This window comes from Podarcis bocagei (assembly GCF_964188305.1).
Source record: "Podarcis bocagei genome assembly, chromosome: 2".
In the NCBI taxonomy this organism is placed as follows: domain Eukaryota; kingdom Metazoa; phylum Chordata; class Lepidosauria; order Squamata; family Lacertidae; genus Podarcis; species Podarcis bocagei.
This window is the reverse complement of record NC_138126.1, coordinates 62873793-62892187: the sequence shown is the minus strand read 5'-3', so window position 1 is coordinate 62892187 and position 18395 is coordinate 62873793. Positions and strand designations below refer to the sequence as shown.

At 50.1% G+C, this 18395-nt stretch overlaps 1 protein-coding gene across 7 annotated transcripts in view; it reads left to right on the top strand.

The window, feature by feature from the left end:
• The window catches only part of DBN1 (drebrin 1), a 44269-nt gene that overhangs the window by 23294 nt on the left and 2580 nt on the right, over window positions 1-18395 (top strand). Inside the window, exons 1-12 of one of the 7 annotated variants that reach the window (XM_081185743.1) lie at window positions 182-425; window positions 3526-3581; window positions 4563-4675; window positions 6936-7010; window positions 7983-8129; window positions 8642-8719; window positions 9208-9359; window positions 12685-12748; window positions 13040-13099; window positions 13675-13786; window positions 16354-16497; window positions 18172-18306. In XM_081185743.1, coding sequence (XP_081041869.1) covers window positions 283-425; window positions 3526-3581; window positions 4563-4675; window positions 6936-7010; window positions 7983-8129; window positions 8642-8719; window positions 9208-9359; window positions 12685-12748; window positions 13040-13099; window positions 13675-13786; window positions 16354-16497; window positions 18172-18306 — 1279 coding nt within the window. In that variant the 5' untranslated portion in view covers window positions 182-282. Of the gene's footprint in view, window positions 1-181; window positions 426-3525; window positions 3582-4562; window positions 4676-6935; window positions 7011-7982; window positions 8130-8641; window positions 8720-9207; window positions 9360-12684; window positions 12749-13039; window positions 13100-13674; window positions 13787-16353; window positions 16498-18171; window positions 18307-18395 lie in introns of those variants that run through there. The other 6 variants (XM_081185746.1, XM_081185744.1, XM_081185740.1 and 3 more) reach the window with 6 other exon arrangements.

Genomic DNA, 18395 nt, shown 5'->3' with positions numbered 1-18395 from the left:
ACGGTTTCCATGGAGGCCCCTTCACACAAGCCCTGATGGCTCATTGATATGCTGCTACTGCTGCTTTAATTTCACTATTTCTCCCTCTCCGCCTCTTAACACCCCACCCCACTCCACCCCTCACATTCTTATTGGGCAGCAGGCAGTTCACTGCCAGAAGCGTGAGTGGGTCTTACTCCCCAGGTGGGCAACAATTATACCATCCTGGAGGGGTGAGGCCTCTGCTGCTGCAGCGCATTCATTTCTCCCCATTTAGCAGAAGCCCCTCCCTCAGCCTTTTGCATGTGGCCTGCGGACACATGCAGCATTAAGGAGACAAGGGGATATGGGCGGAGGGGATCTCTCTCACTTGAGCACAAAGCACCTGGGACTGATACCAGTGAAGCATCTTTCTTGCGCATCAATGAAAGAGAGGACAAAGGCAGGTGCTGATTTGCATTTTTAAAAACCGTGTTCTAATAGTTTTATAGGGAAGCAAATTTAGAAATAATTTAGTATAATTTGAATAGAAATACAATACAGGCGACTCCCCATTTACGCAGGGGTGACGTTCCGAGGCACCACGCATTTAAGTGCAATTGTGTAATGAGAACACAATTGAAAAAGCCTGCAAATGAACGCCACAATCGCTCCCTCCAAACCTTGCTCAAGCTCCCCACAGGCCTTGATGCAAAGGCTTGTGGGGTTCCTAAGCACTGTTTTGTGCCATTTTTGTGCTTCTTTAGGGCTATTTTTGCCCCCTTTGTGCCACTTCTGTGTTTGCGGTGATTGTGCCTGTCCAGAGGCATAGTGCAGGGGGTGGGGCACACTGGGCACCACACCGCGGGGAGTAGCACTTACCATGGAGCCTGCAGCGCGCCCGAGCTACACAGCTCTCCTGGGAGTGACACAGTGGCTCAGGCACCTGCAGGCTCCATGCTGCCCGAAAAAGCAACACGGGCCTGCTGGACACAGGTGCAGAACATGGCTCGGGCTCTGGGATTCTGGCGTGCCCTGCCCCATCCCATCCCGTGGGCACCACACCCACCCACATGCCATCTTGGGGTTCTTTTGTCTTTCAACCAGGCCTAGACCTGATGACCTTTCTAGCAGAGGATGCCCTCAAACAGAAGACTGTCCCCCGTAATGTAGGAGATGTTGAACACCCTCTTTTCATCGCTCTTCCCTGCTGTTCCTCTTCTAGAAGTGAAGTTGGGGCAGATGTACCAGCTGAAACCTTGGGGAGCGCCTCTCCTTATCACAGCATTGCCAGACAGAATGTAAAACAAAAAGGGCGGGCAGGATGGGATGGGGGCTTTGTTCTAGGCAGGCTGGAGGAGCATCGGTGTTCTAGAAATGCTTGCTCTACATCATGGGTAGGCAAACTAAGGCCTGGGGGCCGGATCCGGCCCAATCGCCTTCTAAATCCAGCCTGCAGACAGTCCAGGAATCAGCATGTTTTTACATGAGTAGAATGTGTGCTTTTATTTAAAATTCATCTCTAGGTTAGTTGTGGGGCATAGGAATTTGTTCATTTTTTTATTTCAAAATATAGTCTGGCCCCCCACAAGGTCTGAGGGACAGTGGACCGGCCCCTTACTGAAACAGTTTGCTGACCCCTGCAGTCTACATCATGTTGCAGGGGACTGGACATTGCAGCACACGCTGCAGTAACCCACTAGGGGCCGCTTGTCTGTGGAGACTGAGCCCACCAGTGTAGGGAACTTGCCTGCCTTGGTGATATCAAATATGGCAGCCTGCTTGCTTTACCTACACAAGTTGACAGGAGGAACTGAGAGCCCAGCCGGATCCTGCATGCACAGGCCAGTCCTGGGTTGCATCTGTTTGGGTGAGGAACTTTAGGCCCCATGGCTAAATGCAGCTCTTCTAGGCTTCTGTATGTGGCCCTCGTAGCTCTCCCTACGCCTTCACTGGCCCTCCTTCCCACCCAAGTACTTTTGCTTGGCTGGAATGAGTCCTTGAAGCCTGAGAATGCCTCTTGCTAGTCTGGGATGATTGTGTAGAAACAGGCAACCTAAGTGACCAGGAGGATGGAGAAACTCCCAAATAAGGAAAGATTACAACATTTGGGTCTTGGGCTCTTTAGCTCTTTAGTGGCAGAAAGTTCAGAACAGACAAAAGGTCTGATTCAGCAGAGCTTTTCTTAGGAAATCTACTGAAAATAGTTTAATTCAAATGACTCTATGTCTGTGCATGCACACAAACCAAATATAGCCCATCTGGGAATCGCACATGAGACAGGCAGTTTGCTGTTGCTCAAGGGCATTTTCAATTTATCTGCTCCAGGCATGCTCCAGGAGGCCCGGTCCTCTGAGGGTGCCTGCTGCCCAATATACATGGTGCTTTCTATAAATAATTCTCAAATTTGTGGAATGTGCCTCTTTGGGGGACAAGTGGAAGGAGGAGCAAAGTTTCAGGGGTGATAGAATAGGATCCCAGAGCATGCTGTGGATCTTCCCTCACTAACCAAGACACTGGTAGATGTATCACCCTATGACAGTGAACATCATCTTGGATTTGTGTGGGTGACCCCATCATTACTTCCCCATGACTCCAAATGTGATTTGGAAGGAAGCAAGTTTGGAAATATTTGTTGCTTTCTTTCTGTTTCCTGGGGCACGGCTTTCAGAGGGGTTGAAATATATTATGTTGTAATGCAAGATCTAGACTTTCTCTGGAATGAGAGGCATTCTCTGGACAAGACGTTGTCCTTTACTCAGGACTGTGTTTATTGTGCATCATGTGCAGTAAAGGTAAAGGGTAAAGGGACCCCTGACCATTAGGTCCAGTCGTGACCGACTCTGGGGTTGCGGCACTCACCTCGCTTTATTGGCCAGCATGGCTAAGCCGCTTCTGGCGAACCAGAGCAGCACATGGAAACACTGTTTACCTTCCTGCTGGAGTGGTACCTATTTATCTACTTGCACTTTGATGTGCTTTCGAACTGCTAGGTTGGCAGGAGCAGGGACTAAGCAAGGGGAGCTCACCCCGTCACGGGGATTTGAACCACCGACCTTCTGATCAGCAAGTCCTAGGCTCTGTGGTTTAACCCACAGTGCCACCCGCATCCCTGCATCGTGTGCAAACACCACATAAATACAGAATTCATCATCCTGAGGGTCAACTTTCATTTTATTAAAATAGTATTTATTGTGTTGGTCCATAGACCATACCAGGAAACCTACATTTTATTTTTAAAATCAAGTTTGTAGACCTTGGGGGCTAAGAAGAGTGTGTATCTATGCCACCAAGATCTCTGAAGCCCTACAACCGCAGTGACTACATGGTTGGGCTTTGTGGTTCTGTTCCTCTCCCTGCTACTCGAGGGCTACAGGAGCAGAACCAGTTCAGTAAAATAAGCCAACATGTGCAAATCTGCTTAATCCAAGCCCTAGCCTCCAATTTTACCTAGCACTATATCTGCATTTCCTCGGTGCAGGAGTTGGATAGTGAAGGATTTCTGCGGTCCTGCCCTTATCTGTACATGCTTCTCCTAACCTGTTTGTGTGATTCTCTGACTTGCAGGGCTTTGTACACTTACGAAGATGACTCCGATAACCTGAAACTGGCTGCTTCGGGAAGTGAGTATTCCTGTCCCTGCCCTTGCCTCCTTGCTGGGCAACCTTATGTTGCTTAGCTGATCCAGTCCTGGCAGTTCTCTGTGCTCCACCAAACTTCCCTCTCCAAAAACAAAAAAACAAAAATCCCTTTTTTTCTTTTTAAAATATATTTTTATTAAGTTTTACATAACAAATTTAAATTCAAACACATCATTCACCTCTTCAATTAGGATTCTCTGAATCCCTTGACTTCCCTCCACCCTTCCATGGTTACCATTATCAATCTTTCCCCCCCCCCTTCTGCTTATCTTAATTTCTTTAATTTGTTAAAAAAAATAGTAATTCATTTTCCCATAGTTTTTTGTATATTACAAGCATTACTCAAATCCCACCAAAGTTGTTTACAGTGTTCTCTTAAGTACATTGTAAATTTTTTCCATTCCTTCTTAAAATTCTTCTCTTGCTGGTTCTGATTTTCCCAGTCAGTTTCGCCATTTTGGCATAGTCCATCATCTTCATCAGCCATTCTTCTCTGGTTGGAACTTTGTCTTCTTTCCATCTCTGGGCCAGTAGTATCCTCGCTGCTGTTGTCACATACATGAATAGACGACAACTAAAAATCCCATATTTTTCAACAGGGTTAGAGTTTAAGAGGCAAGGGGTGGGGAGATAAATGGCCATGAGTTGTGGCAAGGGCACACCCAGTAAGTTGAGAGATTATTCCCTTTTATCATGTGTTCCTCTGTCTACCCACCTGAAGGGCCAAAGTTCAGTGCTGTATCATCTGCTCTGCATGCAGAGGTTTTTGGTCCAGTCCCTGGCATCTCCAGATACCAAGATTCCCTGCTTGAAACCCCAGAGAGCCTTCTCCAATCTGCGCAGACCGTACCGAGATAGATGAACCAATGCCCTGGCTCTGTGAAAGGCAGTGCCCTATCATGTCCCTAAGGGAAAGAGCAGTGTGGTCTGTGTCCCATAAAATCTGTCTCTTTGCTTCTTCAGCTGGCGGCCTACAAGAACTCTCCAGCCATTTTGAGAACCAGAAAGTGATGTATGGATTCTGCAGTGTCAAAGACCCCCAGGCCACCCTCCCTAAATATGTCCTCATTAACTGGGTAAGTCCAAGAAGAGTCTGGGAGGCAGCTTTCTCTGTCCTGAAGGGGAGCAATATTAAAGTTGACTGGGCCGCACAAAAAGAGGACCTTGGTACTGCATGGGAAGGGAAAGTTCCACCAGTTACAGCTTTTCCTTCCACTATGGTGAGAAAAGCCAGACAAGGAGAAATTCAGCCTTCTTTATGCAGAGGAATCCTCTCAGTATCTGGAGCTGGCAGCCCTGTACAAACTAGGGTGGAGAATTCAGAAACAGCCAAGTGTTTCTCAAACCTGGGTCTCCAGCTGTTGTTGGGCTACAACTCCCATCATGCCTAGCTAGCAGGACCAGTGGTCAGGGATGATGGGAGTTGCAGTCCAACAACAGCTGGAGACAGGGACGCGGACTTAGAAAAAATATTGGGGGGGGCCCCGGCAAAGCTCATGAATAATAAATAAGCTCATGAATATGCAAATAAAGTGGCTCCGGCCCTAAATAGGGCAAGCCACGCCCCCCCAGCCAGCCGATTGGCTGGCTGGGAGGTGTGGCCAGTCGGGATTCCCCTGTTCTCGCGGGATTTCCGGCAGTGCCTCCGATTAGGGCGCGCGGCTGGCTGGCTGGCGAAGGAGCAGGTGAGGAGGAGGCGGGGGACGGCGGCGGCGCTCTGCTGAAAGGGCGCCCGCCCGAGATTATTGGGGGGGCTGAGCCCCCCCAAAATTTTTTTTGAGGGGGCTCGAGCCCCCTCAAGCCCCATGGAGTCGGCGCCTATGGCTGGAGACCCAGGTTTGAGAAACACTGAATGGTGAAGGCTGATGGTAGGTCCCTGGTCTCTCAACCGTAGGGCCTAATCGTGCACAGTCTTTGTTTACCTAAAGATAATCTCTGTGTAGGAAAAAGCACCAGCCCATCATTTGTGAAGGCTGGCACGAGTGCTGTTTGGGCTGTGAATACAGGGGCACATAAAGCTGGCTAGCTCTGAGGAGGCCTGTAATGTGGAGGTTGATCTTTCTAGCAGAACCCTTGCTGACTGCTGGGTTTCCATTGATTTGTCTGCACTGCCCTCTAGTGGAACAAATTCCATTTTCCTTAATGAATCTAAAAGGGTTAACCACTCTCACACACCACTCCTTCTCCTTCCCACTTTCTGTCCAGACTTGCTTCCTATCCTACCTGACATATTCCAGCTTGTGACAATCTTTAAATACTGCTTTTGTGGAAAGTTCCTTTCACTAGGCCTTTTAAAAAATGTCTTTGTAGAAATATGAGTTTAACAGTCTGAACCAGCTGCCTTTGGCCTGATGCCGCCAGACATTTTGAATATTATTATTATTATTATTATTATTATTATTATTACCCCACCCATCTGGCTAGGTTTCCCCAGCCACTCTGGACGGCTCCCGACAGAATATTAAAAACACAATAAAATATCAGACATTAAAAACTTCAGATGTCTTCTAAAAGTCAGATAGTTGTTTATTTCCATGACATCTGATGGGAGGGTGTTCCACAGAGCGGGTGCCACTACCGAGAAGGCCCTCTGCCTGCTTCCCTGCAACCTCACTTCTCACAGTAACGGAACCTCCAGAAGGCCCTCAGAGCTGGACCTCAGTGTCTGGGCAGAACTACAATTTCCAGCATCCCTGTGTATTGGCCATGGTGACTAAGGCTGATGGGACTTGTAGTAGAGAGAACCAGGTTGGGGAAGAGTGACCTAAAAGAAGAAACACACTACGAAGTGCTGCCCAGGGGCAGAAATGAACAGCAAATACCCAGCCATTTGGAAACCACTGAATATCGCTACTAGCCCTAGCAAGACCCTCTTTGCAAGGGTGAGATCTACTGTGAAGGAATATAAGATGTACTCTCTGTGTCATTTCCCAGTCCTTAACAAAAAGACAGCAAAAAAAAACTCCTGCCAAGCATTGATGCTCCAGGACTTAGAAGAAGCTGCAGATTTAGGTATGTGGGGCAGTGTTGCTTCCCTACCTTGTTGGCACAGTGATGTGTCTGGTCTACATCTCATCCAAAATTATTAAGGAAGACCTTTCTGCAGAGAAAATCCTTGCTGCTCTTGCTTTCCATTCAGAAATCCAGAGAAATGTCCCGCTTTCTTGCGTGCTGGTGCCACCCTTGTCCTCCTCCTTCTGAGCTCTCCAGATGCTCTCCCAAGTAGCCTGTGTCTCTATGTGCATGTAGAATAAGATGCTGTCTGCTGCTGTCTCACAAGAGTGGCATCTCCCAGCACTAACCTTCCCCATCCCTGTGCCCCTTTATGCTTGGCAGGTGGGAGAGGATGTTGCTGATGCCCGCAAGTGTGCCTGCGCCAGCCATGTGGCCAAAGTCGCGGAATTCTTCCAGGTCAGTGGCAAACTGTTTGGGGAAGGGTGCGCAGGTGGGAGTGCCTATGCAACAGTCCTTTCCCATCTTGTGGAAAAGGGATTTGGACTTTGTGGAAGAGGGAGCATGGTTTTCCTGCAATGCAGGGGTGGAAAGACCTGTGGCCCTCCAGATGTGGACAGAGAGTGTGGCCCAATAACATCTGGAAGGGCACATGATCCACATCTGGGATTGGCAAGGAGTTTTGATCGTGAGCTGCTGGCAGGAGACCTGTGCCAGCTGCTGGGTCTCCGCTGTTGTCCTCCAAGGCAGCTGCCTTAAATCCTCACCTGACTTCCTGCTCAATGCAGAATGCAGCTTCAAGTGGGGTGGTGAACCTGAGGTCAGGGGCCAGATGTGGCCCTACAGGCCTCTCCACCCATCCCTTGGGACTCTTCTTAGTCCTTGCCTCTCATCAGCCTGGTTTGTGGCTTTCTAAAGTGCTTTTGCCTGGCTGGTATATGTCCTTGAGCCATGATCATGCCTCCTGCTTGCCCAGTTTAGGTAGGCAGGTAATGGGTGCACAGGTGGGTGTAATCCCCTGGCTTTTGTGTGGCTGGAGTAGAGCCTGCTCTACAAAGGTAAACGTCACACATCCTTTGCCCTGCTTGCTTTTGCCTCTGGCCCTGCCCATCACTGGCAAGCAGCCCCCCAGAAAACTACCCAGGAGGGAATGCAGGCTCTATCTGAAAGGGGTTCCCTGCCTTTGAAGCTACAATATCCCTGACAAATATGCTCATCCAGACTCCGCTTAAATAGCTCCATTGGAGGAGAGCCCACCGCCTCCCAACACAGTCTTTGTCTACTGTCTAGCAGCTCTCTTCCCAATAAATAGGAAGTGTCCTCTGGTGCTGAGCTGAAATCTCATTCCCTGCCATTTTCTGGTCCTAGTCTATCTTCTCCAGCTTGGTGGCTGGACCCTCATTTTTCAGTGTGGTTTGAATGTCTCAACAGGGTGTGGATGTCATTGTCAACGCTAGCAGTGTAGAAGACATCGACCCAGGAGCCATTGGGCAGCGGCTCTCCAACGGCCTCGCCCGCATTGCCAGCCCCGTGCTGCACCGTCTCCGCCTGCGTGAGGATGAGAATGCGCAGCCGGTGGTAATGCTCCTTCTTTGCCATGCCCCCCTTTCCCCTTGCTGGGGAGAAGCAACACCAGCCTCTTCTGGGCTTGGGTGTGGTTGGTCTGCTGAAAGCAGTTTCTACTTAGGGCAGCCTTCCCCAGATTTGGACTCCAGCTCCCATCAGCCCCTGCCAGCATGGCCTGGGACTAGGGGAAGATGGGAGCTGTAGTCCAACACCATCTGCAGGCACCAGGTTGGGGAAGGCTGTTGACGCAGGGTAAGAAAGATGGTTACAGTGGAGTAGATGTTTAAGTTAGCAATAATCGCACCTCAGATTAACCTCACTGGCTACGATGGGTGCACTGCAAATACTCCAGCATACGTTATAAACTGCCTTGAAGAATATTCTGGTCAGTTACCCCCATGCTGTTGTAAAGCATTATGAAACACACCAGGGCAGTGAGAACCTGGCAAGTTGTCTTGTTATCTGTGTGTTCTCATTCACACACATACACATCTCTCTCTCCTGATTTGATTTCTTTGTTCCAGGGCACCACCTACCAGAAGACTGATGCTGCTGTGGAGATGAAGCGACTCAACCGGGAGCAGTTCTGGGAGCAGGCCAAGGTAGAGAGGTTTTACCAAGGAAGCCCTGTCCCTGGGCAGGTCAAGTCTGTGATTAGCTATGACTATGACTCTATCTATCTATCTGTCTGTCTGTCTGTCTGTCTGTCTGTCTGTCTGTCTGTCTCTATCTATCTATCATCTATCTATCTATCTATCTATCTATCTATCTATCTATCTATCTATCTATCTATCTATCTATATCATCTATCATCTATCTATTTATCATCTATCCATCTATCTGTCTGTCTATCCATCTATCTATCTATCTATCATCTATCGCTATCATCTATCTCGATCTATCTCTATTATCTATCTATCATCTATCTAATCTATCATCTCTCTCTCTCTCTCTCTCTCTCTCTCTCTCTCTCTCTACACACACACACACACACACGTACACGTACGTCTTTCCTTACCTTCATCCCTGTTCCAGCCCTTCTGTGTGAGGTGCAGCACCTAATCCTGTCCCTCTTTTCTGTCCCTTGCAGAAAGAGGAGGAGCTGCGCAAGGAGGAGGAGCGGAAGAAGGCCCTGGACGAGCGGCTGCGTTTTGAGCAAGAGCGCATGGAGCAGGAGAGGCAGGAGCAGGAGGAGCGAGAGAAGCGCTACCGGGAGCGTGAGGAGCAGATTGAGGAACACAGGCAAGGGGCAGCAGGAGGGTCTGGCCGTGGTGTTGTCTGTGTGCAAAGGGAGCCAAGGAGGCAGCCCAGGTGGTTCCTTTGCAAGCCAAGACGGGCAAATATTGGTTCGTCCCACGGGAGGGAGAGGGCTCTTGTGCTCTAATCCTGCTTGCAGGCTTCCCATCATCAGGTTGGTCACTGTGAGAGCGAGATGCAGGACTAGATGGGCGTTGGCCTGATCCAGCAGGCTCTTCTTAGGTTCTTATCTGCAGCAGTGTTGGGTTTCGTTGTCCACTACATTCCAGCGGTGTCACATGCTGGGTTTGGGATGTTATGAGGTCTTCCGTCCTTCTTGCCACTCATGATTGGGTAGCAGGGTGGTTGTATCTGTTATTCCCCCTTCTCCTAAGGTTCTTCCCCATCCTTTCTTGGATTGGTCATACAAGGATGTCTCTTCCACGTTGCTAGCTTGTTGGAAGCAAAAGTGGTCCTGTTTCATTGGCTGCCCTGTTGCTCCTCCCTCTGTTTGGATAGGCCTAAGCGCCTCTCGGTCCTTCCTGAATGTTATGCCGCCAGTACTAATGGTGGTGAGAGTCTGCTTGAACACAGCATGATTATTTAGTGCGATTGGAGGTATATATCAGCCTCACCTCTTGCTGTTTTGAATTTAATTGCTCACGGAGCCATATACATGTTTACTGAATGTATTGCGCTGGTAATAGCTGTTTCCTCCAAAACGTTCCTAGGAGGTAGGTTCAGCTGGGAGGTAGCAGCTGACCTGAAGTCATTCAGAGCGCTTCGTGGGTGAGTGGGGATTGGAACCTCCCCAATCCGCATTCTACTTCCTCTCCACAATACCAGTGGTTTTCAAGCTGTGCTTCATGGGATCTTGGGGTTCTTTGAAAGCCAGTGAAGACCATTAATGGCAGGCAATTTCCCCTGAAAAATGGCTTGACCACCGCTGCTGATTGTTCTCTGCCATGTTATGTTGGAGCACAGTCTTGCACTCCACACTGAGTAGAGGTGAGACGCCAAAGTCCTGGCAGAAACCTGAGTGTGTTCTTTGGAAGGATTTCATGGCAGATTGGGGGAGGGGGGGCTAAGCAGTTGAGTTTGGAAAGAACTCTCTTCTGCAGTCGAGTGCGGTAGAAAGCCACTGCACAGCAGCACCCTGGCACAGTGCCCTTTCCCAGTTGTTTGGTCTTCCTTGCTGTTGTAGGATCATCCAAAGCTTTCAATTTACAACAACAGCAGCAACAATAATAATAATTTATTATTTATACCCCACCCATCTGGCTGAGTTTCCCAGCCACTCTGGGCGGCTTCCAACAAAATATTAAAATACAATAGTCTGTTAAACATTAAAAGCTTCCCTAAACAGGGCTGCCTTCAGGTATCTTCTAAAAGTCTGGTAGTTGTTTTTCTCTTTGATATCTGGTGGGAGGGTGTTCCACAGGGTGGGTGCCACTACCGAGAAGGCCCTCTGCCTGGTTCCCTGTAACTTGGCTTCTCGCAGTGAGGGAACCACCAGAAGGCCCCACGTGCTGGACCTCAGTGTCCGGGCTGATCAATGTTTACTTCTTCTGATGACAGAAAGATTGGCTGCTTTGGTCAAAGCCATACCGCTTGTCCTGTGTCCTACCAGAATAGATTGAAGAAACATCTGAAATTATAGGTCTTTGCCACCTCCTGCATATTTATTTGGGACCAAAGGGAACCATGCAACAGTAGCCAATGTGCTTTTAATGGTTTCATATTCCATGTGTGCAATAAACAGTCCCTTTTCTGTGATTTCCTAGGTTTATCAGGACTTCTGCAGCTCTTTGGAGGGCTGTACGTGTCGGGTGGCAGTGCTGTTTCATAACTGCTGAACGATGACAGTCTCTGAAGTGAAGCACTTAAATCATTTTGCATTTGCATGAGTGGCAGTGATGAAATTTTAATAGAGAGATAGACTGGACCCAGCCTGGGCAGGACATATTTGGGCATACTTTCTCATGTTGTGGTTTATATCCAAACAGCTATGGTAGGCTGTATTAAGAGTACAAACACTTCGTCATTTTCATACACAACAGTGGTTCCTAGGTGTGCACGATAAAAAGGGGTTAAATATACCAATTGCAGGGAGGGAGGGGAGTCAAGACTCGGCAGAGTCAAAGGGAATGTATTGTAATAGTATGGATTGTTGGAAAAAGAATATGTAAAGAAAATAATAAAAATTTACTTGAAAAAACAACAACACAGTGGTTCCTAGGTAGGTGAACATGCAGCAGACAGAATGCCAAATGGTAGGATAAGAAATTGGAACACCTTGGTGAGCTGACAAGGTATGGAATGCAATAGGCTAACATGTAAAGTGTAACACCTAAGAAAGGAAGCTCAGAAGGTAACCGTTTAAAGTTTGGTGGGAGGCAGAAACTGGATAGGATTTGGAATGGGACACACTTGCAAAACACGGAGCGACAGGAGGCATTTAGCAGAGCAGCTCCCAGAATACAAGGCATGATAACCCCTCCAAATGTTCTTTTTTCACAAAAGCATGATGATCTGTGCTCAAGATGGTATCAGGGCAGCTATACGTGATTCCGCTTTCAATGTTGTTTGGGCCTGCGAAAGTTCAGAAGTGGACATGCTGCTTCATTTCCAGCTGGTGCATGCCCCATCGCTTCCTGCTGAAATCCTGCAACTTCTGGGATGGGCGGGTGGTCCTGCTTTGGTTGTGCTATAGCAAAAGGGCGCCCCTCCCTCCCGATGGCAATCATGCAGCAGCCCATGCAGTAGCATTGCCAAACAACTAATAAAGCGGAATGATGTGTGGGCTGTCCAGTGTAAATCCACGGCTAATGCGTTATTATTGCATCAAAGACACGTTGCAGAAAATACCCACAGGAAACAAAAAAAGGCCATGCTATCTGGAGGTGCTCAAGATTTTCCTGCTTGCAAGCAAAATAGGCACAGAGCAAGCTTTAGAGTGGGCTCTAGAGACCAGTGAAAATGATTTAAGAAGCCTTGAAATAAGAGCTAATGGAGGAAATGGTGCATAATAAGGATTAAGTGAGGGTGCAACAGAAAATTTCAAATATACACAACTTTGGAATAAAGCTGGAGGTCAGACGGTTCTCCATGGTTCCTGAAAGGATAAGGCTATCTTTTGACTGATTGGCTACTTCCTGCTGCTTTGCGAGGAAGAGTGGGGTATTATTATTATTATTATTATTATTATTATTATTATTATTATTGATGTTAGAAAGCCAAGTCAGCCTGTGGCCTGTCCTGCCCAGGCCCCAGCAGTCCAGTACCCGGATCTCTCAAGCCTTCTTTTCCTCCTCCTTTCCCTTCCCACCAGGCGAAAGCAGCAGACCCTGGAGGCGGAGGAAGCCAAGCAGCGGTTGAAGGAGCAGTCCATCTTTGTAAGTGATGCTTCAAGAGCTTGGGGGAGGATTGCCCAGTTGTGCCACTGGCTCCCCCAAGGAGGTTGGCAGAGGTAGGGATTCAGCACCAAGGCTGGCTGGTGACATTGGGGACCCACTCTGCAGCCAGGGTGAGGACGCCTTGCTGCCCAAGAGCTCTTCCTCTCTCCAGCTTTGTGCTAGGCCAGGAGAATAACAGCAAAGCAAACAGACAGACAGACAGACAGACAAATGTAGGGTCTTCTGGTGTGGTTGAGGTGCCCTGGGGCTGACGCTGACCTCTCTCCCTAGGGGGAGCAGGAGGACGACGAAGACAGGCAGCAGCCCAAAAAGTCTGAGTCAGAGGTGGAGGTGAGTGCGGCCCCGGGGCACAGCATGCGTTGTGTAGGCAGCAGGACCTCCATGCACCCTACAGGGCTCTTGCTGCATGAGGGTTGTCGCGTTTGTGTGTGGAAAGTTTTGGCGGGGGGGGGGGGCTTCAATTCTGGCGACTGTTGTCCTGTGGAGAAGCTGGAGTGTGCTGTTGATGAGCGGAAGTCTGTGCTTAAGCAAGGCTGGGCATCAGTTCTCTCTCTGGGGAGCAAGGCGGGATCCCGGCTGTCCTCGTCTCTCCTCCTTTGCTTACATACATGTTCCATTTTGTCAGAAGAGGAAGGCAGATTGTGGTGCTGTCACTTTTCTCCCCCCCCCCCCGTCACTGTGTGCCATTGCTGCTGCTGGGGGTGGGGGTGGGGCATGGGGTGAGGGACACTGTTTGTGTGTGGCACGTATCATGTTTTGTCACTGTTGCCCTGGCAACTGCATGGGGAGGGGCAGCGCTGGGTGTGAGGGGGTTCGGGCTGGGTTTATGACGGGGTCTGTGTGGGCCTGTGGACTGGGCTGCCCTTGACCATCCTCTCTCGCCTCTTCCCCTCGCACCCTGACAGGAGGCGGCTGCCATCATTGCTCAGAGGCCCGAGAACCCCCGCGAGTTCTTCAGGCAGCAAGAGCGAGTGGCTTCGGCCAGTTCAGAGACAGCCCCGCCCATCAACAGAACAGGTAGAGAGCCCTCGCCGGCGCTGCTTCAGGCAGGGAGTACAGAAAATGGGGGAATGAGGGTTGGTGGGGAAGCGGTCAGGAAGATTTCAGCAACCTGGTTTTTGTTTTGTTTTTGTTTTGGAATGGAAGGTGGGGAAGTATAAATCTCAGGGCAAGGCAGTGGGAGCATCCAGACACTTGGAAATGTCTGCTACGGATGATATGAGCAGATGGGGGGGTTGTTTAAGGAAGCAAAATGCAAAAACCTCAGAAACATGACCAGAGGTCAGGTGAACACAGAATGAGGTGCAGAGAAGAGACATTCCCTGCTGCTGAGTCTCACCATAAGGAAAACAGCCAGCATCCTATGAAAGCCTGAAAAGTGGCAAATGCCTAGCTATAACAAAAGACTTATGTCCTTTCTTATCACATATAACCAAGTTTTGCGTCCAATAATTTGATTAGGTGTTGTTGTTGGATATATATATTCTAGTTCATATCTATTTCATTGTCCAAAACGGCAACAGTTTTGTCAGTTTTGGAGAACAGTAGAAATGAGATCTTCAGGGTTATACTACAGTGGTGCCTCGCAAGACGAAATTAATTCGTTCCGCGAGTTTTGTCGCCTTGCGATTTTTTTCGTCTTGCGAAGCACGGTGTCGGGAAAGTTTTGGAAAAGCTTCAAAAATCACCAAAGTCTTTAAAAACCTCAAAAAAGGCTACCACACCGCGTTCTATGAGTTGCTCCTCGAAGTCAAGTCGCAACTGTATTAACGGTGTTAAGAAAAAGGAAACAAACTTGCAAGACGTTTCCGTCTTGCGAAGCAAGCCCATAGGGAAAATCGTCTTGCGAAGCAGCTCAAAAAACAAAAAACCCTTTCGTCTAGCGAGTTTTTTGTCTTGCGAGGCATTCGTCTTGCGAGGTACCACTGTACATCATTATTTATCACATGGGGCTTAGAGTGAGACATCTGTGGCGCAGGTTGTCCTGCCTTTCTCTTGCTCAAGACTCACAATATCGCTCCTGGATCAGGGGTTGCTGCTGGTGCCAACGCCACACAAGGCGTGTGTTTCTGGGCTGTGGATCAAACCTAGCATAGCTTGATGTTCAAGACAGGGTCTGGGAGATCGTCTGTCTTTGAGGACACTATAGTGAACCTCTCACCCTTTGAGAATTTAACGTGGAAGCAAAAGATCATTTATCATGTAGTCACTGATGTAGAAAACGTTCCATTCTGGGCTAAATCTGTACTGGCAGCCCGTCGTCACCACACCCTGCTTTCATGGTGTCTGGATCCTGCAGACAATTGGCTTCCCTGATGGGAAGTTTCCAAGTGGTGTCCATGCAGCAAAGTGGTCCTCCATCACCTCAGTTGCATCATCCCAGTATGCGAGTGGGTCTGATGTTAGCTAGGCAGCAGGCCAGCCTTGGGGGGGGGGGGTGCTCCGGCCTAGCAGCCTGTTTCTGCCCTTGACAGTGCTGTCTGAAGAATGGTACTGCTGGGGTGGGCAGGTGAGCAAAGGGACACTAGGAATAAGCCAATCTAAACAAGACAGGGGGCCCAGAAATCCTGCCGCAGTTTTCACTGCATCAAGCGAGTCTGTGCCTCTGTAGCCAGGAGGGAGAACCTGTGGCCCTCCAGGAGGTGTTGGGCCCCTTCAGCCTCAGCCAGCATGGCTGATGATCAGAGGGGATGGGATATGTAGCCTGATATTATCTGGGAGGCCACAGGTTTCCCTATGGAAGGAACTGGATAAAAGAAAACAGGGGCGGCAGCGGGTGAGATTTTCTCTTGTGCTCTCTCCCACCCCAATTCCTGGCTGCTGCTTAGGACGCACTTCTTGGCTGCTTGTGAGTTTTGTACAGCCCACCAGACCTGAGTAGGCCGCAGAACCTCCAGGCATTGTTTTGGCAAAGAAGCACAGAGACTCAGCGCTGTATTTGCAGCAGCCTCCACGGGTGGTTCATGCTAGAGAACTCCTTTGCACCTCTGCTGTGGCTTTTTCTGGCTCCTTGGGCTGCTCACTGCAGAGGATGGTGCAGCTGCGACTATCCCAGCCTCAGGGCTAAGGCATGAACTCTGCTCTCTGGAGCCCTCTGCATTACGGCTTTGGGTTCACACTTCTGTGTGATAGTTTGGGTCGACTCTCTGTTGGGAACCAGGTTGCCAGTTGACGTAGGGACCTTGGCATGAACTCGTCTTCCCCGGCACCACTTGCGTATCCTGCCTCCGAGCTTCCTCTTTCTCTCCTGCTTCACTTTCTTGCACCGCCCAGCCTTCCTGATGCCATCCTGCCCCCTCCACACTGCTCCAGCCTGGCCCCCGTGCCCCCCAGCCACTGCCTTTGCTTTCCCCCAGCCCCCCACCCTGCACTGCTGCCCCCAGGAGCCTCCTCCCACCCTCCTCCTTGCCTTTGCAGAGACCCGCCTCCCTCACAGTCTTCCCCTGCCTCCCCTCACGTGGGCCTTGCTTGCCCAGTGGCATGAGCAGGGGGCGGGCGGGAGATGGAGTGGGCAGCTGGAGGGGAGACTGATCATTCTCTTCTGCTTTCTCTGTCTCCGTCCGTCTGTCTTGTCTTTCTCTCAGCAGGTCGTCTGCACTGTCCTTTCATAAAGACACCTGACAGTGGGCCGCCTTCCTTCTCCTCCTCCTCCTCCTCCTCCCCTCCACGGACTCCCTTCCCCTATATCTCTTGCCACCGCACACCAAACCTCTCCTCCTTCTTCCCATGTAGGTAGCCAGGCCCCGGCCGGGCTTTGGGGAGTTGGTTGGGGAGGCAGCTGCTTCGGGGGCCTTGCCCACCCGCCCCACACCTTGTATCTTTGGCCACACCCAATCTCACTCCGCAGGCATCTCTGAAAGGAAGGACTAAGAGTCCATGAGTGTCCGAGAAACACTGGCCCCGCAGACTGGACCAGGGAAGACTCAGGGCGCAGCCTGCTCTCTCTCGTGTTCACTGCATGGCAGGAGTGTAGCCCCAGAAGAGCGGAGAGGGGCCTAGTGTTATGCTTCGGCAGCAACCACCCTCGGGAGGGCTGGCTTTGTATATAAGATGGAAACGTCCCCTTTGGCGCCCCACATCTACGCCCCTCGTCCGGTTCACCTTTTAAAAAACAGCTTCGGTTAGGTAGGCCGCAACAGGGACTTCTCAACATCAGTAGCTACACCGTAAATCCAAGCATGGATTTGCAGGCCGATGTATTGATGCCCTATAGGCAGGGTGGAGGCAGTGAACAGAGAGCCTCAAATGAAAACCAGTTAGGCCAATTGTGACTGTAGAACAGAGCACCCGTTTCCCCAGATTAGAAAAGGGGGAGCCAAAATCTATGCAAACAGAAGATGAACCACACACACATGTACACACACAGAGAGACAAACAGTATGCACACCATAGCTGTCAACTTTCAGATTTGAAAATAAGGGATCAGCAGCCTCAACTGTCCCGGGGACAGTCTACGGGATATCTAACAATCCGGGATAGCAGCATGAAGCAGCAGGAAACGGCACTGGAATAAGGGAATTTCCTGCAAAAAAAAAGGAAAGGTTTACAGCTATGATGCACGCAGGCAGGCAGGCAGGCAGGCACACACACACACACACACACATACACACACCATGCTGCAGGGAGCATGTTTCTGCTGGACCAGTTGCACTGCAGAACAGGGGATATCCCTGAACCAGGGTGTAGGATGGATATATGTAGGATGGATATACTGGGCGAACTGGGTTTGTGATGGCAGTACTAAGTCTGGGACAGAGATGACCTTCTAAAGTTGTCCCTTCACCTGATGTTTGCAGTGGGGAGGGGTGTTATTTTTTCCTGTAGACTCTGCTTCCAAAGATAGTAAAAAGGGGAGGATACGTCCTATTCTATAAAGGAGGGGGTGGCGAAACTGGCCTCCCAGTGTTGCTGGATTACAACTCCCATCATCCCTGACCATTGGCCATGATGGCTGTGGACAATGGGAGCTGGGAGAGCCACGGTTTCCTCATTCCTAATTTTAAGTGCCATTTGACATAGAGAACTTCAGGGCCCCCATGGTTGTACATGACACAAGAGTTCTGCCTCCACCCTCCGCAAAAGAGGGCTTTCCCCCCTTCTTCACTCCTTCTGTATCCAGCACATTTGTCCGCAAAAAGCAAAGTGAAACCTTTATGCCATATAACTTGCTGTAGGGTTAGGGTCGCTGAAGGGCAGCCGGTTAATTTTGTCGACTGGGTAAGTTGGGGAAATGGCACATTTCAGGAGGAGTCAGATCTTGGTGCCTTGTTGCCGTCGCTGTTGTTCGAATGGAGCTGCCCCGTGTGCTTGGGAGCGCAACTGGCGGGCCCTGTGGCTAGGGGGGTGTCGTGGCCTTTGACTTGTGGGCTCCCCACCTGAGTGCCCGTGTGGCTCCTTCACAGGCAGCCAGTCGGAAACGCACAGAAAGGTCTCTGCCTCCGCCAGTAGCCCCTGCGACTCCAGCACAGCCTCGACGCCTGTTGGGGAGCAGATTGAGCGGGCCCTGGATGAGGTAACGCAGCAGGGTGCGTTGAAAGGTACGTGCAGCCCCCTCGCCCCTATAGGCTTGCCCCCCTCCTGGGTCCTCGGGCTGCGGGCTCCCTCCCTCCAGGTCTGCTGAGGAACC